This window comes from Empidonax traillii, unplaced genomic scaffold (genome assembly GCF_003031625.1).
Source record: "Empidonax traillii isolate 1590-97213 ecotype Southwest subspecies unplaced genomic scaffold, ASM303162v1 scaffold32:size1966603, whole genome shotgun sequence".
Lineage (NCBI taxonomy): Eukaryota > Metazoa > Chordata > Aves > Passeriformes > Tyrannidae > Empidonax > Empidonax traillii.
Window position 1 is genome coordinate 1,820,295 of NW_020955225.1, and position 22,275 is coordinate 1,842,569.

The 22,275-nt window shown below is 36.4% G+C and overlaps 1 protein-coding gene across 1 annotated transcript in view; it reads left to right on the top strand.

Moving 5' to 3' along the window:
- PCDH11X (protocadherin 11 X-linked) overlaps nt 1–22,275 on the top strand; it is a 77,519-nt gene that overhangs the window by 34,502 nt on the left and 20,742 nt on the right. Inside the window, exon 2 of the mRNA XM_027911471.1 lies at nt 11,386–11,969. Within this exon, the coding sequence (XP_027767272.1) occupies nt 11,430–11,969 (540 nt within the window). The 5' untranslated portion in view covers nt 11,386–11,429. The remainder of the gene's footprint in view (nt 1–11,385; nt 11,970–22,275) is intronic.

The window sequence follows — 22,275 nt, forward strand, 5'->3', positions numbered from 1 at the left end:
TCAATAACAAACATTCATTAAAATGATTTTGCTGTTGAACTGAATGGCTAAAATAATCAATCATGGAATTTTTTCAATATGATTATTGACCTTCTTTATTGCAGGTCAAACGCAAGACTAATGAGATGGCTGAGATTGCAATGGTTATAATATCTACCATTGATAGAATTCTAAAATATTAGTCATCAAGAAAACTGCAAAACTTTTACTGTTCTGCAGAGACCATGGGAGATGTATCTGAACCAAGGCATGGAACATCATCTGCATTCTATGCAACATTATTTCAGTCATTGGCTTGGAAATTTGTTTTGCAGATATATTTCAGCTGAATTCCCCAAATGTCTCTGTTATAAACCAAATAAATGAACAAGCAAGAGAAAACCCCATTGCATCAATTTCTAATTGTATGGGAAAGGGCACTGTGTGGCTTGTGTAATTACTAGCTTTGTTTTCTCCAGAAATAATACGAATTTAAACAATAGATTGAGATAATTGGTCATATTTTTCTAGGACAGGAAAGATATTTTAAACTGATATTTGTGTACTTTAAGCTGGGTAAGAGTAGAACACACCAGCAGACATGTGGCAGAATATAGTGTATACCATGAAAATGTTTATTTATTTATTTTTTTCTCCAAGAAAACATTGTGCCCCGATAGAAGGGGAGCTATAAGAACTTGTGTTTTTGTGATTTGATCAAAAAGTTTATTCCTCCAGCCAAGCCTGAGCATGAATTTCTTGAATTGATTTTAAAGAAACCAGACTTGGCAGTATCCCTCAGGTTACAGAGAACGATTCTCCATATAAAACAGTGCAGATCCATCCACACTGTGCACTGAGAAATAATATGTCTCCTCAAACTCTGCCAAAAAAAAAAAAAAAAAAGGAAAAGATCTGTGATATGTGGCACAAAATCACACAAAAATATCCCGTCACTAATGCTTGTAGTAGAAGCAGTGAAGAAATTAGTGATGCACAGAGAAACATCACTGTGAGATGTTAGACTGCCTCTAGGAGTTCATCATGTCTGGATATCAGAAAATAGTTGTGCTGCATCACGTAAAACACAGAGGAATTTTATCAGGCAAGTAGACTTGCAGACTGAAGACACTCTTTTTATATGGTATATTTGAAAAAAATCAAAATATCTTCTAATACTTCACAGTATACATGGGACAGACATCATTAAGTTCCAGGGAAGTATTCTATAATCCTATTAAATTGACTGTATTTTCTTCATAATAATTTGGTTGCAATAGGAATTGTGCTATTTTTCAATACCACAACAATTTAATACTTCCAGTTTCTATCCCAGAATAGAACTTGGTCTCAGGGAAACTCACTCAGTACACTTAATACTTATTTTATATAACATGGCTGGAATTCTGATAGATTTTAGTAGCAACACCAAATTTTCTTTACTAACCAGGATTTGAAGTTTTCAAGTTCTGAGCATCTATTTTACTACAAATCATCAGGAGTCCTGACCAACAGTTATATGATCAGATGCTAAAGATTTGAAATGTTATTATTTTATCTTAATGTAATCACAAATCAATATTTCTACTCCTTATATCAGTAACTGATGGAGCAGTTAATCTTATCACCGTTGGTTTTCTATCTTGTGAAGCAACATATAATTATGTCCTCGTGTCATTTGTGTTGATCTTGTTTAAGACACTCAAAAAACCTCTGCGTAGAAGGAAAAACATCCATTTTCTTGGCAAGTCTGAGGTTTGGAGGCACAATTAGCTGATGTAAAGAAATAGTCTATCTGATGTGTTTGCATGACATTTCTATTACAACCTTAATACAAATCTCCAATTTCCATTAATAACTAAAATGTCTTGAGTCATCTTTAGTTGCATGAAACAGGCAAAGTAACCAAAATATGAAGCATGATAATACTTATATATGATACAGTATTTAATGCAATGCCATGTTATTCAAGGTTCTCTGTGTTGTAATTATTTCAGCTAAGAGACAGGTATGTGTTCTGTGGTATTTTTTTTTACTCTTTTCTGGCTTTCTTACAACTAAATAATAAGCTTTTATCCAGCATGAAGTCACTCCATTTATATGCAAAATTAGTTTTTTTCACTTGAGTTTGAGGAGCAAGGACATGACTTTTATACAAAAGAGAGGAAGAAGAATATACATCTATTTGAAACTTTAATTTAATCCTTGTTCACATTACTCCTGTAAGATTTTTCCTCATTTAACTTCTGCTTTCAAGAACTAATATTTGATTCTTTTAAAAAGTATTCTATGTAGTATACCAGTTATAATAAAATGCATCATGGTCCCCTGATGTTGTGTGGGAAAATGTGCTTCAGTATGACTTTCAAAGGCTTTTCCATAAAAATGATAACCTACAGGACTCTGATATGCAGAGCTCTCATTATTAGATATAACTTTTCTGCCTTCCCAAATCTTTTTAAGCTGTTCATCTGGTTGCACGATTTCAGAAGAAAGAGAATGGATAGGAAATAATATCCCAAATATCCCAAACTTGGTGGTTCTAGGCAAAACTTTAAAAATCAGGTTTTCTGAGCTTCAGGTAAGCAACAGCTTTACTATGACAGGCTTCAAGAGTATAGCTTGTTTTCATCTGGCCTGACATTTGTAATAAAATCTAAAATTAAGCCTTAAATGCTGACATGTAACAGCCTATACAAATATTTAATGAAGTTCTGTTGTTGAGATGTATAGGCTCTCTCACTTTAAGCTTAAGTTAAGGAATTCCATTTCCAGAGCTGTTGTTCCAGTAAACTTTTTAAACCCTACAGAAGATGCCACTTGTTTCAGTGGGCTTTGAATCAATTTAATTGTTGACCAGATCCTCCAGTTCTTAAACCATACTTTAAACCATACTTACTATACAGGCCCTGCACATCACAGTGCTGTAACACATTTTAAAGATCTTATAATTCTGTTTTATCTAATTCTGTGACTCTTTTTACTGAGTATTTTTTGTACAAGTAGTTTAACTGTCTTTTGGTAGCTGCATTCTCCGAGGTCTAAACAGCTATGCTCCATCATTTCCATGGGATAATTTAGTTTTCAATCCCTTTTTCAGAATCACTTTAGTGTAGTGCTCCTGGCACAGAATTTGCTTTGAGAAGCAATTCATGTGTTTACAACCTCTGCAGCGCTTTGGGGATCTGTCAGGATGGGAGTTGCTAGGCACAAGGAAGTATTTTACCAGAACAGTCAAATGATTCCTGTGTCATTTTGTTGTGTTTTTTTAATGTTACAGAGAAAAAGCTTTACATTTTTTGTCTACATAAACTATAGAACCAGAGAATTAATTTTCTGATGTATCAATAAGGCAAATAACTGTTGGGTAATGGTGTTGTGGTCCCTTGTCAGAAGGTCCTCTTTCACCAGGTGGTGGTTTGATCTCCTGGGGTTGAGGTGGCCAAGGGCTGCCAGCTGAGGGGCTCCCCTGACAGGAAGCAATTCCTGTCACAAGGCTTTCCCTGGCTAAAGATGTTGAATTTGCCTTTTTCATCAGGTAACAGGAAAGCAAGAGTTTTCGTAGAAACTACCTGAGGAGTGGAGGATTGTCAAGTCTTCAAGTGGGCTGGAGTCAGGAGGCTGGCTGGGAGGAAGCAGTTGCTTACCATCTGTTTTTGGTTTGTGTTCTAATATAACTTATCTTCAAGTGGTTCTGTTCTGCCCTTGGAGAAGCCTTCCTCTCAAATCATCTTCTCTTAGGAGTGTTATATTGCATATTGCCATGTTTTATTCATACAGTGTATTTAGATAGGGCCAGTTAGCTAAAAAATGTGTTGATTGCTTCCCTTCTCTGGGACCATACAAAAATTATGAGAAAATTCCTTCCAAGACATGCAATTAGTTTTCGAGTTCATGGTACTCTTAGAGATTCCAGAGCTGAATTTATGATTTATAAGGATGTCTTCTTATGTGAGGTATCCATATGTTACTTGTGACAGCTTTGGGCAAACATGGTGATGTGGCTATTAATTGGTGTTACATCCCAAAGTATAGGAATTATCTTTTATAATGTATCTGATGTTTTGAACTCTTGATTAGTACCTTGTAGTTTGAATTAAATTTACATTTAAGCTGAATAAAAAACCCCATATGAAAATAAGTAGCTATGCTACTACTGGATGAAAAACATACTATTTCTTTGGGTGTGCTAAGACAAGGAGAAACTGATGGAAATATGAAACTTTAGGCAGTTTAAGAAAATTATAGAAAACTTAAAGTTTTTGTATCATTTAATGACTAATATATGTATTCTGGCACCCAGGAGAAATATATGTTTCCTTCAGAAACTGGGTGCAACTAGTGCAAAATTCTGGATATCCTGAATTTAACAAGAATTACAGAATACAAATAGATTTTTATTTATTTATTTAATTCCTGACTTTAGAAAAAAATAAAAATGGCAGTATGTATAGTTTTTGGGTTTCTTTCTATAAGTTTCGGGAACAGTACTCTCACAAATGGGTCTTTAAAGGAAAAGTTTAAGTTACTGTAGTTACCTAATCTCTGCGTTTGGAATTGAACAGGTGTTGGAAGAAGGCAGCTGATTTCTGCTACTCTGGAATATAAAGAATAGTATTACTGGGCTCCAGGCAGAATTGTATCTGATGTAAGCAGGTGATAGAGAATATAACATTCAGCTGTGAGCAGTATTCCTGGTCTGATTCATAAATACTTGTGTTGTTTAGTAGACACTGTGAAATGTAGGGTTTTTACTAGTCAATAATGAAAGTTATTAACTGGCAGTGAGGCAGTAAAACAAAATGCATTATGTGTGAAACAGGTGATCTTGACAATTGCCGTTTAAAAGGGTTTGACACAAATGCCTAAAATCAGATTTACTTCCATTTTAAATAAATAAAAATGTGTTTTATGTTGGAGTATATCCAACAATCACATATGTGGTTTCACAGAGTTTTTTATTGTGATACTGTGTTCTCTTGCCAGTGGTTTATGGATGACTTTTCTTTTGTTTGTTTTAGCAGAGGTTTAATTTTCAGATTTGAGGCATCAACAGATTTTCAAGCACCAAAACTAGAGCAATTTTCACTTGATTTGTAAAATATATTCATGTAGTACAAACACACAAATAAAAAGCAAAGAAAATGACATTATGAATCATACCATGAATAACTCGATTTTTTGTAATGTTTTTTAAAGTCAGCCATTGAATTTTAGTGAATATATATTTGAATTTGTAGAGCAATGTTGTGGTAACTTTGGAGTTGTAACAGTCTGCAGATTTAAGGGAGTATTTCTTTCTAGGAAAATGGAAATAACCATGCTTATCAGAGACATCTTCACCTCTTTTTTTCCAAGATTTTTCTTTTCAACCTTTAGCTCTTATGCACCTCTGGTGCAAAAATGTTTCACTGCTAAAATCAAGATGATTTGTTAGTGTCACTGGTATATGTAAATAAATTTGACACTGCATATCTCAGAGATCTCTGAAATAAGTCACAGGATATTTTAAAAATATTTGCTGAGTGGCTTCTAGATGTGTTTTCCCAAAGGTGGACTGTAGTTACTATTTTAGTATAAAAGAGACTTCAGCTTTAAAGGGATAAGTTTGCAACAGTTAAATAAATTACTACTTATGCCATATATCAGTGTTATTGAGTTTAATTTGTTCATTCAGCATGCTCACTGCCTACTGTGTTTTTATAGTTCTGTTCACTGGTTCCAGGATCTTCATACAAATCTTAATAAACACTTTTCCTATCAGTTGCAGATTAATATCAGGAATATAGAATTCTCTTTCAATAAGAAGTTATCCATTGCATGTTTTCCACACTGTTGCTGCTTCTTCACATGGCTGTGAGAACCTGCCTTTTGGCCATTAATGTGTTATTTCCTCAAGAGAAGAGCATTTTTTACCCCCTATGATGGGAAAGTCATAAAAAAACCTTAAAACACCCTAATTTTAAAACAGTAAAAACCCTGGATCAGGAAAGAATGCAACTGTAAGCAAGTTGTGGCTAACACTTACTTAATTCTTTTGTTCACTTAAATGGATGTGGGGTGATGTTTTCTCCTGGTGCTAAGAATTTCCAGTTTCATTTTGTTCATTACTGAAAAAAAATTCAAATTAAAGAAACCTCATTGAAGTCAGTACCATCATGCTAATAAAAAATAGATCAAAGAATAAATCAGTCCCTTAGTGGATTTAGAGTAAAATCATATGAGGGAATGAATTTGAAAGCCTTGATAATATAACAAATTGTCTGTTTCTCTTTGAGGTAGGTCTTTTTCTTTGAATATGATAATGAAATATCCTATGTAGGGAGTGGATCCTGTGGATAAATATTTATGGCTGCAAAATAATTTATATTTGAGATACTATAAAGTGTGAAAATGAGTTCAGTTTGTTTGTTATATCTTGTGTCTGGCCTTAAAAAAATGAGAGGGATTTCTGTCAGGCAATGGCTTTGTAGTGCTTCTTATTGTCACCAAAACCAGTAAAAGATATCTATAAATTCTCTACCTTTTTAAAAATAAGCACCATCAAAACCAGCCAGTTCCCTAATGAAACCTGCCATGTGTGGTGGCAAAGGAGACGTCTCTGTGTGCAGCCGTGGTGGTGGTTTATGGCAAGCAAAGGGAAAACCCAGCAGCTAAAACACCCAACACTAAAAATTTGCAGTACCAGAAAGTTCCTACCTAACACTGCAGCAGTTGAGATCTACAGGATAAAGTTGAAATGCACACCAGCATGGTTCAAGGATTCAAAACTTGTGCATAGAGCTGTCAGGTGGCACTTTAGAGGGAGTCTTTGTGAAGTAGAATAGATGCAAAGAGCTCAGGCTCAGTTAAATAACATTATAATCATGGTATTGACTGACAGACAGAGCCCATGTCATGAAGATCTTTTGCTCTGAGAAACACCATTTTAATACAGGGATTTAAATAGTCCTATTTAAGGAGGCCATGGTGGATTAGCAGCAAATGAAAAGGATATTATATTGAAAAAGTGTGGTCTCCTGGCTAAATTTGTCCAAGTAATTAAAATAGGTTCAGGAGTATGAAGATAAGAATGGGAGTGATATTTTCAGGATTTCTTCTCTACTATGATTTCAATAATTGAGTATTGATGTAGTTTTGGACTTCAATTAAATAGTCCTAATTTATTAAATACAATACTTTTTTCTTTAAAATTGACATAATAATTACAAAATATTGCTGCAGATTATTTGTTCCTAATCTAGGTAGGAAGTGTTGCTTCTTAATCTGACGTGGACAACTGAACTCTTTACCCCTTTTACTACTTTTCTGTGATCCTCTTAAAGAAGAAATAATGAGTCCTGTAATAAGTCAAAGGACTCAGGTGGGACCAGCTGGAGCCTTATGTGTAAGCAACAGATTTAGATTCTACCTTCACAGCCTACTCCATTAGGTGGTTACAGTTTTTATGTTCTCTCTGCTTTTCAAGGTATGATTTGACAGCTGCTAAGTGAAGGTAATAATGAGCAGTGGTAATATGGAAATGACAGCATTAATGTTTGGTATATTGGACAAAAAAACAGGTATATTTAAGTGCACAGATAGGCAGATGAAGGAGAGCAAGTTTCAAATTTTTTTTCCCCCTCCTACCCTCCATCTTGTCCATCTGGGCCATTTGCCTTACTAGTTGGGAAGTCAGCAGCAGAGACATCAATGCTTTCTTTTGAAAGCTGGGAAAATGGCTTGGCAAGCCTAATGTTACCTTCTGTTAAACAATTTTATTTGTTCTTAATTTTTTTTTATTTTTTTTTACCACCTTAAAAGTGTGAGTGAGTGCTGGAAGGTCTTTTAGAGTTGGGCTATTCTATTTAGCTTTCTGCACTTTTTCTTTCCTCTGTGCTCCTCTGAAATACTCTGATTTCATAAATGTCTTTCAGGATGATGCTTGGTTGCTAGAAAGTACCTCATGCTCTTTTCCTTTGCATTGCTGTTGCCATAGTATTGCTGTCAGTGCTATGGCACAAATGACAGGCAACATACAGCTATGACTATATAAATAGGTTTCTGTAAGAACAACTCTTTCCCCACGACATAAGATATTCTACTCTATATCTAAGCAGAAATCTTAAGTCATGTTGGGTTTTTTTGGTTGTGGTGTGGGTTTTTTTTTTTTCCCTCTCCTTAAAGGTCTGGAGCTCTGGAACACTTTTTAAGGGTAAAAAAAAATATTCCTAGAATTGTTTAGAAAGAGGCAAAGACTATTAAAAAAGTAGTGTATTCTTCAGCAGTTCAAGAATTGTAAGCCATTACTGGTTGGTTTTTGCTGTGAAAAGTCCTGACACTGCCTATTAGATGTCTGTACCCTTTAGTCACTCAGGAAAATCTATGACAGTAAAAGACCCTACAAAAAGTCACGTTAGCATTTATCTGACGTGGTTTATAAGAGTGGTGTTCTGCCATTTTCATGCTTTGAGGTGTTTTCTTCATTATGGCACAAAAACAATTTTAAAAGAGTGCTTCAAACTATGTTTAATTAAAAAAAGGAAATAAAAATGTGCATAGGAACGTAATGCTAAGTTCCACCCTGTGGTTTGTCTGGCAAACCTCTTTGAGTCCTGCTGTTGTTATTTTATAATCTCTGGAAAATCCACTGTGGTTAAAACTGGGGTTATGGGAATTCTTATCAGTTATTTTTAATATAAATTATCTAGTGGTACTATCACAACTTTCAAAATTGATTCAGGAAAGTTTTTGATGAACTTGTTAGACTGTTTCATTTATGTACTCATCCACATATTGCTTTGTAAAACTTGACAGATAAAAACCAAGATTTTGAGTGTGGCTAAAACTCCTCATGTATTCAAAACTAGGGAGAGCAGAGTGGTGTAACATTCATAGCCTTTTTAATAATCAAAATGTCTGTTTTACAATGTAAGATTATTTATTTGGAAAATTTATATACATGAATATCCAATATTTTTACATTATTATGATTTATAAGCAATAAGTACATCTGTAGTGTCACAGAAGAATTTGGGATAGGGCCTGGAATATGATTTATATCTACAGTTGTTGTTGTTTTGTTAATTTCCTCCCCTAAGAAATTAACTGTAATTTAAAAATGTTACTCTGTAAACATCAGGATGTAAAGGGATTTTTACCCCTATTTTGTTATGGTTTTAGTTTAGCTTGTGATAGAGAGGGAGAAGTGGCAAAATAGTGCTGTCCAGTATGCACAGAAAGTGCAACCATTCTGAAATTTTGTTTTCAGGGCAGCATTTAAATACCAGCTCTTCACTGGGACCCACACATTTTTATTTGTTTGTTTGTTTGTTTGTTTGTTTGTTTGTTTTTTAAATAGGAAACAATGTAAATATATTTATTTTAATAATAGTGAATACAAAGATGTACTTCCTTGAAATAAGAGCTCTCTGCAGGTTTGAAGTATGTGGTCAATTACTTTGGTGGGGTGACAATTGCTGGACATGTATTTAAAGAAATATAAGACTGTTGATAAATAAAATCATAATAGTCAAGCTAATATCCTTGAACAACATCACCACAGTTATTTCATTAAGCTCATGCTGCTGCCATAGTGTTACCAGTAATGCTAATCAGTATCTGCTCATGACTTCCTTATTTGCATATTCAGAAATTAATATTATAATGGCTTTATAAACTGGCTGTTTATACTACACTGTTAGTTCCCTCCTGGAGGCCTGGTTGGTGCTGTATTGTGAATTCTTGCACACTGAATTCCTGAAGTGCTGCAAATACATCTCTGAATTACTGAAATGCTGCAGGTGATGCGGTGACTGCACCACGTAAACTGCACACCCAGTTCTCACCTCTGTCAGCAATCTACTCCAGGTTAATTGAATTACTCAGTGAGCAATGCCTCTTTTCATAAGTGAAGACTTGCAACATTGGATTTTTACTTCGTGTTGCTCCTTTTGTACAGCCATAAAAGCCAGAAAATGCTTTGCAGTTAAATTATGCTGACATGGAAAGATGCACCTTGCAGATCTAGTTTGAATGTTCTTTATCTGTCACTTATTCCAAGTCCAAAGCAGTTCACAGTGTTTAAATGGAATAGCAATATTAATTGTTCCTAATCTATTTCACTGCAAAATCAAACGTTTTAGTTTAAATTACCCTGAAAGTGGCACTGCTGAAAGGCAGTAACTAACGGGTGAAGTCAATTACTGGCTTCAGTAATTTTTTCAACTGCTGCAACTTGATCTGCAGGAGTAAATCAATCTGTGCTATGACAGGGAGAATAAAATGAGAAGAGACAGGGAAAAAAATTACATTTTTACCTGCACAATGAAAAGACTGTAGCTGTGTTAGTACATGTATATTTGAAACAGATGCTAAGGTGGTAGAAGCTAAGATTCCATTAACTAGAAAAATTACTTTACATGGAACTCTTGTACCTCACAGAAATGTTATTCTAGAAGATCCTAAATTCTGAAATGACAGAATTATATAAAGATTAGGCAAAGTAGCATATTGTCTACGTGAGTTTAATAGTGTTATTTTTCTCTTCAAAGTTCTTGGCTAAAGGCTGTGTATAGATACACAGATGTCTGTATTTACCTCTATCCTCCCATTCTACTTCCACCTTTCTTGAGGATGTTAACAATCTTAAGAGGCATTACATGGTTATTCAGAACCGAGGTTGAGAAGTACAGAATTTTCTTCTGTGCAGAACAAATCTTTATCTCACTTTAAAGGTATTGGTATTCCAGAGTACTTTGCTTATATGTGAACAGAGATTACCAAATTTAAAATTATATGAAATTTCTTACAGTTCACCAGACAGATTTCCACCCATTGTTGGCTGAAGCTCACCAGACATCCACCTAGATTATATTTTTCTTGCCAGTTTAAGTTCCTGAATTAAAAATAGCTGGATTTCTTTGGGGTTGTTAACAAACATTATATAATTTTGTCAGTGCAAAACTTGGGGGAGACTTAAGACAAGTGTTTTTGGTTTCCCATCTTTTAAGCAAGAGGTATAAAAAGATCTGTTTCTCAGCAGATGGTTCTTGAAAACTTCTTGCCTACTTTTTTCTTTGCAAACAAACAAACAAAAAAAATTGACTACAGTGTGGTAGAAGGATGAAAGGAAGAGGTTTTTCCAAGGAGCAAAGGAATATCTCATGCTGGAAACAGGGATTTCTGTACTTATTTCTTCATTCAGTCTGATCCAGTTCTAAGATTGTTTCCTCAGTGTTTAAGTGATATTTTCAAGTAAAAAGTTGTGCAAGAAATTTTATGCATTTGTATGAAGGATTAAGTCAAATACTACTTTATTAAACAGTTTGGGTGGTTTGCCACAGGATAGGTACTCGTTTACTCTCTGTTACTTTAAGAACACAATATGCTCTAAATTTTTAAGAGTTTTCCTTTTCTGTTTTCCAGCTACTCCTGGTGTTCTACACGAATACTCATTAGTCATTCTGGAGATGGACTTGCTGTCTGGAACCTACCTCTTGGCAGTCTTATTAGCCTGTATTGTATTCCAATCTGGCGCACAGGAGAAGAATTACACCGTGCGGGAAGAACTGCCTGAAAATGTCCTCATTGGCAATTTGCTCAAGGATCTTAACCTAACACTGGACCCAGACGTGCCCCTTTCCTCACCACTGCAGTTCAAGCTCGTGTACAAGACTGGGGATGTGCCACTGGTCAGGGTAGAGGAGAACACTGGGGAGATTTTCACAGCTTCAAACCGCATCGACCGGGAGAAGCTCTGTGCCGGCATCTTCAGTGAGAACCGCTGCTTCTATGAGGTGGAGGTGGCTGTTTTGCCTGATGAAGTTTTCAGACTGGTCAAGATCAGATTCCTAATAGAGGATATAAATGACAACGCCCCCCTTTTCCCCTCGACGGTGATTAACATCTCTATCCCTGAAAACACAGCAATTAATTCTCGCTATTCTGTCCCGTCTGCCATCGATCCAGACATCGGTGTCAACGGGATTCAGCATTATGAGCTGCTCAAGGTGGGTTTCTTCCATTCTTCTGTGTTACTCTCTGTGTTACTGTCTTCCCACAAATGTTGCCAGTCCTTACCACCCCATTAGAATTCTGAAGCTGTGTGCCAGAGTTGTGGTGCAGTGCAGGTACGTCTTGAGATGTGAATCTATACCCCTGAGTGCATTTACTGCACTGTACCTTCACTTTGTGGAGAGCTCTTTGTGCATGTGCATATCTGTGTAACACTGTGATGAAACATCCATGTCTTCATGAGCTCTCTACCAAAATTCAAAGTGTGTGTACACTTTGCCTGTCAGTTGTCTTAGACCATAAAAGCTGGGTGACAGTGCCAAGTGCAATAGTATTTTGCATTAGGTTTATACCTCCCATCTTTATGTAAACATCTGTTTTTGTGTGTCTATCTTGCACAGCTGTTAGATTTGAGCAGCAGAACTTCTCCCAGAATTTGGTGTGATGCTCATCTCTATATTGACGAGCTGTTCCAAAATGAAAGAGTCCATTTGTCAAAGCAGCTTTGCAGTGTCTGGGCAGATCCAAGATATGCACGAATGCAAGAATAGCAGTGCCAGTGCAAATATTTCTTATTCTTGCTTGTTTTACTCTTTCTACATAAGAACAGGAGGACTGCAATTAAGGAACAAAAGAATAACATATAAGCATGTGGTGTTTATATAAACAAGAGTGTGTGATTGCTAAATACAGGATTACTTTCATTTGAATTTGCTAAAATAGAGAGTTTAGAACAAGAAAGACACTTGTCCTAAAACTCTTGGGGGAAGCTGAAAGTGTCTTCATTTCCCTTGATCTGGAATCTGGATCTATTTTGTGATTTGACTGCTCAGCAATCAATCTGACACTCATTAATGACCAGAAAAATACAGACTCTATGGGCCAATATATTTCTTGGCTGACTTGATAGCTGATATTCACATATATTAATACTTACTAACAATTTAATAAAACTAAAGTGCTGCTTTATTTTTTCTCTTTTAAATTGCTTGAACCTTGAGGTAGTTGTGTTAGTGTGGGTAGTAAGCAGAGACAAAGACAAAAATCTCTTTCAGAAAACTGCATCCCACTGGGCATTTCTAGTTAGTCAGCAAAAAAAAAAAAAGAATAAGAATAATAATTAAAAAAAAAAATCCCACATATGTCTGTCTGCTCTCAGTGTAGCCAAGGGATTTAAGAACTTGCTGTAATGTTTGAGGTCTGTGTAGTAAGCTTTTTAAAACCTTCCCTAGGTTATAAGGAGAGCAGGTATATCTATGTGTGTGATTTTGTTTGGGTTTTTTTCAGATAGCAAAGCAGAAACACTCTTCTTTATTTGGCATATTAAATGAGATTCTGGGGAATGAATAATAGCATATTAAATAAATAACTGTAGGACTAGAAAATAATAAAAAATCTAGGGTTACAGGCAAAATGTGGCAAAATAATACCTGGTCTAACAGAGAAATATTAGTTATCTGAGAGAAAAGTGCTGTTATTGTAGGAAAAGGAAAACTGTAGAAAATGGCAAAATCAGGAGTCCCTGAGACTGAGTGAGCAACAGTTCAGATCACTACAATAGCAAACTTGTTTTTTCAGTTTATTTTTGGACTGTGTATTCAGAAAGAGAATGTAAGAGATCAGCAGAGGTGGTAGCACATTGTGTCACACAAGTGGGAGCTCGTCTGAAATACAAGCTACAGCTCTACCAAAGGTAGTGTAGTTCATAAGGCCTTGTCTAGAGATGTAGTGTGAGATAAGATGCTCTGCCAGAGAGGTGTTTTACCAGTAAACGTGCAAATAAGTTTCAAATAACAATTTATTTAATTTTTAATTGGGGGAAAAGAAATTAAAAAGAACCTGTTATATATTGGAAAAACTGCTTTTACCACATAATGGAGAGAAAGGTTATGAGATTAAACACATACTGGTATGGACTTAATGTTCTGAAATCCTGTGCTACACATGCCACAAGAAAAATAATTTGTAAAATCGCAGCCTTTTAGTCAGATCTTCTAAAGGAATTAATTGCATTTTTCGCTTACATGCCTGTTGTTCAGGTTCTTTTTGAGTTATGGATCTACTGCCTTCAGATAAGTTAGCAATTCCACATACCTTGGGAAGTATCTGTAAAGCCATGAAGGTGTTTAGGGCAGCCAGACGTCATCTGGAATAGTATGTCCTGATGTCATTCTATTGTTAGTTTTTAACTGTTAATATCAAAAGTGAACATAAGAGGAATAAAAAAGTAGAAGAAATGAAAGATTCTGGTGAGCAGGCAGGAAATCCAACATATATTCCAGAGGAAGGCCATGAAGATGATTAGAACGATGAAACACCTCTCCTATGAGGAAAGGCTGAGACAATTGGGAGTGTTCAGCCTGGAGAAAAGAAGGCTCCAGGGTGACCTTTTTGAGGCCTTCCAGTACCTGGAGAGGCTGCAAGAGAACTGGAGAGGATTGTTTGACAAGGGCATGTCACTACAGGACAAGGGGGAATGGCTTCACACTGACAGAGGGCAGAGGTAGATTGGATATTACGAAGTAATCCTTCCCTGTGAGGGTGGTGAGGCCCTGGCACAGGTTGCCCAGAGAAGCTGTGGCTGCCCCATCCCCTGGAAGTGTCCAAGGCCAGGTTGGACGGGGCTTGGAGCAACCTGGGATAGTGGAAGGTGTTCCTGTCCATGGCAGGGGATTGTAACAAGATGATTAAGGTCCTATTCACTGAAACAATTCTGTGATTCTGGGATATACACAGATCCATCCCGCCCTGGGGAAAATTAAGGAGATGAAAAAGGAAGGGAAGAGTGGTGGTGTCTGAGAATTCTTTCCTGGGTAGTACTGAAATATGAAGAAAGAGGGTGACAGGCACATGAGGGTGATGTTGCTTTTGCTTGCCTTTCCTCCCCAAATATTCTTTATGAGCAATATCCTCCTCTGGTTTTTGTTGTACACTCTTAAGATACTGATGTCTTCTGGCTTCAGAGATGTGTTGACCTTTTCCTTCCTTTTATAACCAGCATAGAAAAACATGGGGAAGCTGCAGCACAGGAAACTGTCCTGCCTTTCGAGCATGACGAGTCTGGCAGGGCTGGCAGATGACAGTCGTGGGGAATTTTGGAAAGCACCTAGTATGAAACTCATGGGCAGGGCAGCTTACTTGGAGGATGGCAGAGGGTTGGGAGATGATAAGATATGAAAATCCCTTCAAAAAAGCAGAAAAGCTGATGCTTTAGTGTGTGTGCAGCATTAGAGTGAAATGTGTTGCTCTATGTTTTGGAGAGAAAGTAACAGAAAATTGACAAGTTGTGCAGAGAGTTTTCCATTTATACTTCAATTTTGAAAGAAATTTAGCTAAAATTTGCTTGTTGCCTGTGTGAAGCCCAACTCTATTTTGCCAGAAGACAGATATTTTTCCCATTACAATGTCTAAAAAAAAAAAAAAATAAACCTCTCAGATGAATCGTTTATAGGTTTTTAACACATTTTCAGCAACTCTGCAGCTCCTTGGGAAGGTAACAGTCATGTGTTACAACATTTCTTCACTTTGTTACACCTACCTTACTGCCCCTTTCAAAGTGTGGGGAAAAGGTTACATATAATTGTTGTATTCAGCTTCTTTTGCAGAGTACATAAAAAATGATGAAATCTTTTAACTATATGAAAGACCTTCATGTTATTTTCATATCTTGCCTCTTTCTAAAACTCTTTTTGAAAGAATAGAAAACAAAATTTTGTAAAAATATGTATTTTTATATTCTGTGTCCAGCGCTACGTGGAAGCTCTGTAATGCAGGATTTGACTTATTTAAAGCAAGAGAGTGCTTTGATTACCACACAAATTAGCACTTGAGTATTTTTTGTCTGCCTGCATTTTATCAAAATGTACCTCAATAGAGAACCACTTCTTTATATGTAACTGATTTGTGGTACTGCAGCTTCAAAACTTGCTGAATGACAGGTGTCTGTCATTCAACTGTCTGAAATGCATGAACTCTAAAAAGGCAACAGTTTTACAGTTAGTAGAAAAGAGGAGCCAGACATGCAAGGCATCTCACTGTTATCTAAAGAAGTTGTTGTGCAAAGAATTATAAAATATTGTGTTTCACTGCTGAGGTACCCAAAGGCGACCATGGAGAAGATGATGTGGAGGTTTCAAGTGGTAAATGGTATTTACTGTGAACAAGGGTAGGAGGGAGAACTTAGATCTTATTTAACAAAAGAAGAAAAGGCATTTAGAATGAGAAATAGCTGGATTGGGCAGCAAGATGCCACAACAGTGATGGTAGGAGTTGGTAGAAGGGGCAGCTAAGATAGTGAAGTAGTTCAGAGAGAGAAATGACCAGATGGAAAGCCAATGATTTTTGTCTCAGTTGAGGTAACCACCTAAAGTATAAATGGGAAATAATAGGGAAAAGAGTTGGGCATTCATAAATAGAAGTTGTATGTTAAAACAGTAGGATGAAAGAGCAAATTTGAAACTGAAACTTTAATAAACAGTGATTTCTGTTTCAGGATGAATCTAAATATACTATTGTTCTGGTTTAACCTAGCAGGCAACTAAGTCTACAGGGCTTTGTTCACCTCTTCAGGGCATTCCCATTGTTTCCAGACTGATGTAACGTACATTGTCCCTGGCAATGCCACCACAGTGTTATAAATGCCTACGTGCTGTTGTTGATTACACTACTTCAGTACACTTATATTTTAGTTCAAGGCAAGCTAATATTTAGTATAACCTGATTAATATACTTTGAATTTACAGCCGTCACAGGCCTCTGCTTAGATTATGAAGATTTCAGTGTGAAGCATTTCTTTTTTCTATTGGATGTTAAAAAGGGGAGCTGGTTCAGAGTTAAATTGCAGCTTGTATACTACAATGGAATCACATGTACTTCCAAAAGATTCGTATAAGTGTACGTTTTAAATGATATTTTATTATGGATTACTTAGTATTTCTTGTCAAGTAGAATGTTACATACGCTAGGAGTTGCATCATTGCAACAGGAACAGAGCATTTTCTTCTGTGAGCTAATCTTGTGTGCTAATAGTTTATAGTTCCATTTCTTTGACCTATCACAGTAATTCTGCTATATTTACCTACCAGAAGCAACTGGTGCATTCCTTCTAGAATAATATAATAATCTTTTAGTAGTCATACCTCTGTAATCTATCAAAACAGATTCTCTCGGTCTCGCAATACTTCAGTCTTTCCTCTGATGAGGAGAGTTACATCTTGCTGCTGTAAATCATCTTTGTGATGTCTTTCAGTAGAAGTTTCCTCTTCTTTCTGATGCAGTTTATAAATTCCATGGCCCAGGAAAGGAGGAGATCACAAATCATCATATTTCAAGCCAGCTTTTGCAACTGGGTTATTCCTGAGTCTCAGAGTAGTTCTGGATCAAGTAGCTGTTAAGATCAAGAATGGAAGATGTGTTTTGTGTAAAAAGAAATCTAGAGAGGTAGTTAAATTTACAGAATAGATTTGTAGTTAAATGAGAATCAGAAAGTCCAAGAAGTTCAATACACAGAGAAAAAGGAAGATAGAATAGTTAAGGTCCCTGCAAACTCAGTGCACAGTGACACAGACTTAGATTTTCTTAACACGATGTTAACCAGATCAGCTTCCTTGTCCCAAATATAAACTGCTTGAACCTCTCATTTCTGTCCTTTTTTAACCTTCCATTCCTTTCAGTGGGAGCTGAAGCATCAACTCTCACTTTTACTCTCCAACCATGTTTGAATGAAGGAGCACCCCACAGCTAGTCACACTGGAATTAATGTGGATTAAATTAATGTGGATAATTCTTCTGGGTAGGCTTCAGCAGCATGAGAGGACAGTGAAGTGGTATATTGGCCCTTTAAGTAGGTCACAGAAAGCCTGGGGTGGTTGTTATTAACATCTGTATTCTGTGAAAAAACTGCCAGAATAGAGCTTTTTTTCTACATGTAAACAGATATTTATTAATATTGTCAGCTCTTACTGAATATTGCAATTAGACACTAACATAATTAAGGAATTTCAATTAATTTTTCTCCTGTTATCAAAAATTCTTTGTAAATTTATTTTACTCCACTAATAGCAAAGTATTCTGCACTTCCTAATTTCTTTTCTATTAGCAACCCTTTCTAGTAATTGTTTAAGGGAAATGTGGCTGTATTTTTTTGCATTTATTTTATGTTGTAGTTAATTATGCACCTTCTTACAAATCCTCTTCCCCAGTTACCCATTTTTCTTGCTGGATGAAATATATGATTCTAATGAGAAAGTCTTGTAATAGAATAAAAATATTGTAGTAGTGATTTCTCTAGAGAGATCTGGACAGACAAGTGGTCATCTGTGAGCGTATTTTGAAAAAGTCACTGGGTCCGAGCTTCAAAGGGGGAAAAACAGCAGATTTGCATTCTTACAGCTGTGAATGTCTCTGAGGAGATAAAACTCTGCTCTGACTGGTGGTAGTGAGTCAAGAGTCAAGGTAATTGCCTCTTGTTGGTTGATACAAGGCTCCTTTAGGGTGGTTTATGGCATTATTGCTGTAAAACTGTCAGGTTCCGTTATCCTGACATCCCTTTGGGGATTGAATGAGGACTGGAGGAGAAAGTCTTGCTTCCAGGCACAGCGAGTTCAGTGAGTTAGGGTGAGGGACAAGTTGGTGTATCCTTCTGCAGTCGAGGCTCTGATTTTCACACTAGCTGTCATGAGACAATACTATATAGCTTAGCATGTTTCTGAGGGGAAGGGATGATAGACTCAAGCTGGAAGGCACAAACCTGTCAAATGGAGAACTTCATCTATCTTAGATGAACATTATCTTTTGCTGACGTCCGGACAGATCAGTTTGCCAGTTAACACAGATGTGGTGATGCTTTCTGAGCACAAAAGACTAAGGATTTGTTTGCACAGTCCTCTGGAAACCAAGTATAGACTGCAGAGAGAAATGACAATTTTCCCAAAATACGCTGAGAAAACAATTGTTTCATTTATAAGGAAAGAAATGGCCAATTACACAATCTATAATGCTCTGAACAGAAAACCACAATGAAAGCACTAAAATACCCTCCATCTAAATGAAATTATACTTTGTTTTGCATCTGTGCATGATATTGGAACTGCAAATATGCAACGTCAAGCCAAGTTACAAAAGGTGTGTTGCATTCTTAAGCAGTTCACTGGAGTATTCTCATGTGAATGGTGAATTTTTATGTTTACAATAGCAGTGTAATGCACCTCCAAGGCAAATTTCTGGAAAAATATAAATTGTCATGTTCAAAATCAGTTAAAGTAACTTTTATGCTAATGATGTGTTCTTGGTTTTAATTTTGCTTTTAGCTTTCTACTCCTGCATTTTAGCGATAAAGATTTAAGTAATCCTAGCCAGTTTCCCCCCTCCCCCCAATACATTGTATATAATATTTTTCTTCTGTCAAGAGGAAGTATAGAGAAGAGAAATAGGTAAATCCAAAATTATATTCTTTTAACTATCAAAGAATATATTTAAATCGAGTGTCAGCTATGGCTTGTGGCACTTGACTGCATTAGTATGGTGTTTTTTATTCCTGAAAGAAAGGTTTATTGCAAAGTAATTTATATTCTCTAACCCAGAAACATAATTGGTCTGAACACTTAAGTCCCATAGAGCTTTTGAAGCTGGGACACATAGCAAAGAGCATTTCAGACAATTCTGAAGAAACAAAAAGAAACATTGGGAAAAGGAAAGGATTCTGAGTCATCAGCTGTCAGTATTGAAATACATTTTTCTCTTATTGTGCTGTAATTGCTGGCTCTATTAATGTGATGTGTATTCTTGCTTTGGTTATTGCTGATGTTCCAAAGTCGAATAATTGTAGTTTATTCTCTGCTTTTTCAAGCAAATTGACATTTTCTGTTTCTCTTTTTTTCTTCTCTTTTTTTCTTTTGAGTCAGGATATTCCTCTGTGCTTTTCAGAATGGGATATCATATGGCTTTTTTTACTTGGAAACTACATTTTCCTCTTCATTTTAACCCAGCCATATAATTTTCATCCTCATTTCCGTTAGGGAATTTTCAAAAAAAGCTGCAGCAGATCAAAAGGTATAAACAAAGGAGTAGTTTCTGTTTGTTCCTCAGCCTGCTTCCCATCTAATATAAAAAATAGTATTCTGTCACTTATATATAATTTTTTTGGTGAATAGACCTTTCTTTGGAAAGCCCAACAAATATTGTGAATACCATAATTTGAAAGTCAGTTTTACTAATAGAACCTGAAGGATTGATAGAATTTTCCTTCTTTCCATCAGCCTTGCACACCTTTTATTGTTTTACCAAAATGAAGTGTTCATCCAAAATGAATATCCAAGATACTTGCTATGCTTCTACAATATCAGAACTTGAACAAGTTCCTTGAAGTTTCCAGATTACCTAGTTCTGTGTCAGATTTTACATTAATTGAATGTGTCTTTTTTTCATTTAAATTCTAAAGTAGTCCAGTAGTTGTCTCTCACTGTTCAAAAATTGTCATTAAGGAGAACAAGTTCTTAGTGTGTGTTTTAGCATATGCTTGTGAAGATTTTTATTTTTTTATTATTCAGACTTTGAAATGTGTTTTGTTAAGACTTCATCCCTTTGCTGTACACCTTCACATATCATCTTAGCTGCACTTTTATCTTTTCAGCCTTTCCTCATCTCTGTTTCCAAAGTCTACAGCTTCCTCACAAGGGGCAGTGGAGGGGCAGGCACTGCTCTCTGCTCTGTGTGACCAGTGACAGGACCCAAGGGAAAGGCTGGAATTGTGTCACTGGAGGTTTAGGCTGGATCTCAGGAAAAGGTTTTTCTCCCAGAGGGTGGTCGGGCACTGAACAGGCTTCCCAGGGCAGTGGTCACAGCACCAAGGCTGAGAGAATTCAAGGAGCATTTGGACAACGCTCTCTGGGGCAGAGTGGAATCGTTGGGGTGTCTGTGCAGGGCCAGGAGTTCGACAGGATGATCTTTGTGGGTCCCTTCCCACTCAGGATATTCTGTGATTCTCTGATTACCTCTGCCAGCCTCGCTGAGTGCCAAACAGCATGGACAGCAATAGAACTTATTTTGTTTCTGTGCTGGTTTTTGCTTTCAAGGTTGCTTGTGGGTGTGAGGTCCTAACAGGAAAAAGCATGTACATTTCAACCATAATGAAGAGAAAAATAAGCATTGTTTAGAAAAAGAAAAAAAATTGTTCAAAGAATCTGACTGCAGAAACAGAAAGGACACAAACCACTCCAGTGGTCTGTCTCAGTATTGTGGTATGTGGATGGCAGGATGATTATTTGCAGTGTTCATGACTTCTAAAAAAGATGGAATTTATCATCATTCTTCCTACTAAATTTTGGAGACAATAAATGAGCAATCTGAATATAAGTTTTTTGTTATTTATGGCAGTGCTATATGAAAAATAGTGGTGTCAATTGACTTGAAATCCCAGTCCCATTTTGTAGTGGTTTCTAAACCAGTATTCTTTGTGCTTTTGTGTTGCTTTCTGTAACACACACTCTGTGCTCTGGTGATGTGATCTATGAGGGTGACTGAACTGTTTTTTGTTACTGGCCTGCAGAGTAGTTGTGAATGAGTCACTTCTGCTTTCCCTGCCTCAGTTTCCTGACAGCTTTGTGACGTGAGTGATACTCACTTGACCTGAGAATGGTCTTGCTGGATGAAAATGAGTTTCATCTGATCTTGTATCCTGTGTCTAACATTTGATATTGGATACTTAGGATAGATTGTAAGAACACCACAAGCATATTTTTCCAAGCTATTCCTGAGCTTCTGCTAGTTTGAGGCTCACAGATTTCTTGCCCAGCAGTGATGGTTCTGATACTCAGATAAGTAGAAATAAAATTGTTTTGGTTCATATTTGAAGTATGTATATACTTGAGCTAAGATGAGAAGTAAAGGCCAGAGATACAAGCAGAACTTGTTCTGCTACCCAATTGCAGAAAATTTTGCACATACTAAAGGAATAAGGTTTTCTCCTTCCTGTGTTAAGAAACCAGAAGAACAAGGCTTTTTTAGATCTGAATTTACCTTTGTGGAATTAAAACCTGGATGGTTTAGATGTTTCCATATTATTGATTAGCTTTAATAACAACTTCATAATTGTTTGGTATAGGAGCCTGTAATTGAGTGTTCCAGTTGTCTGAAAATCTTTCTCCCAGGCTCGAAACCTTTCACAGTCAGGTGTGTTGAAGTCGTATTTAACCTCCAGGGACTGGAAGAAATGGTAAAACCACCAGTCTCCTCACCACTGTTGTATTATTCAGGTAATACTAGAGAGTTCCAAACAAGAGCAAAACCTTTCAAAATCTATTTTTA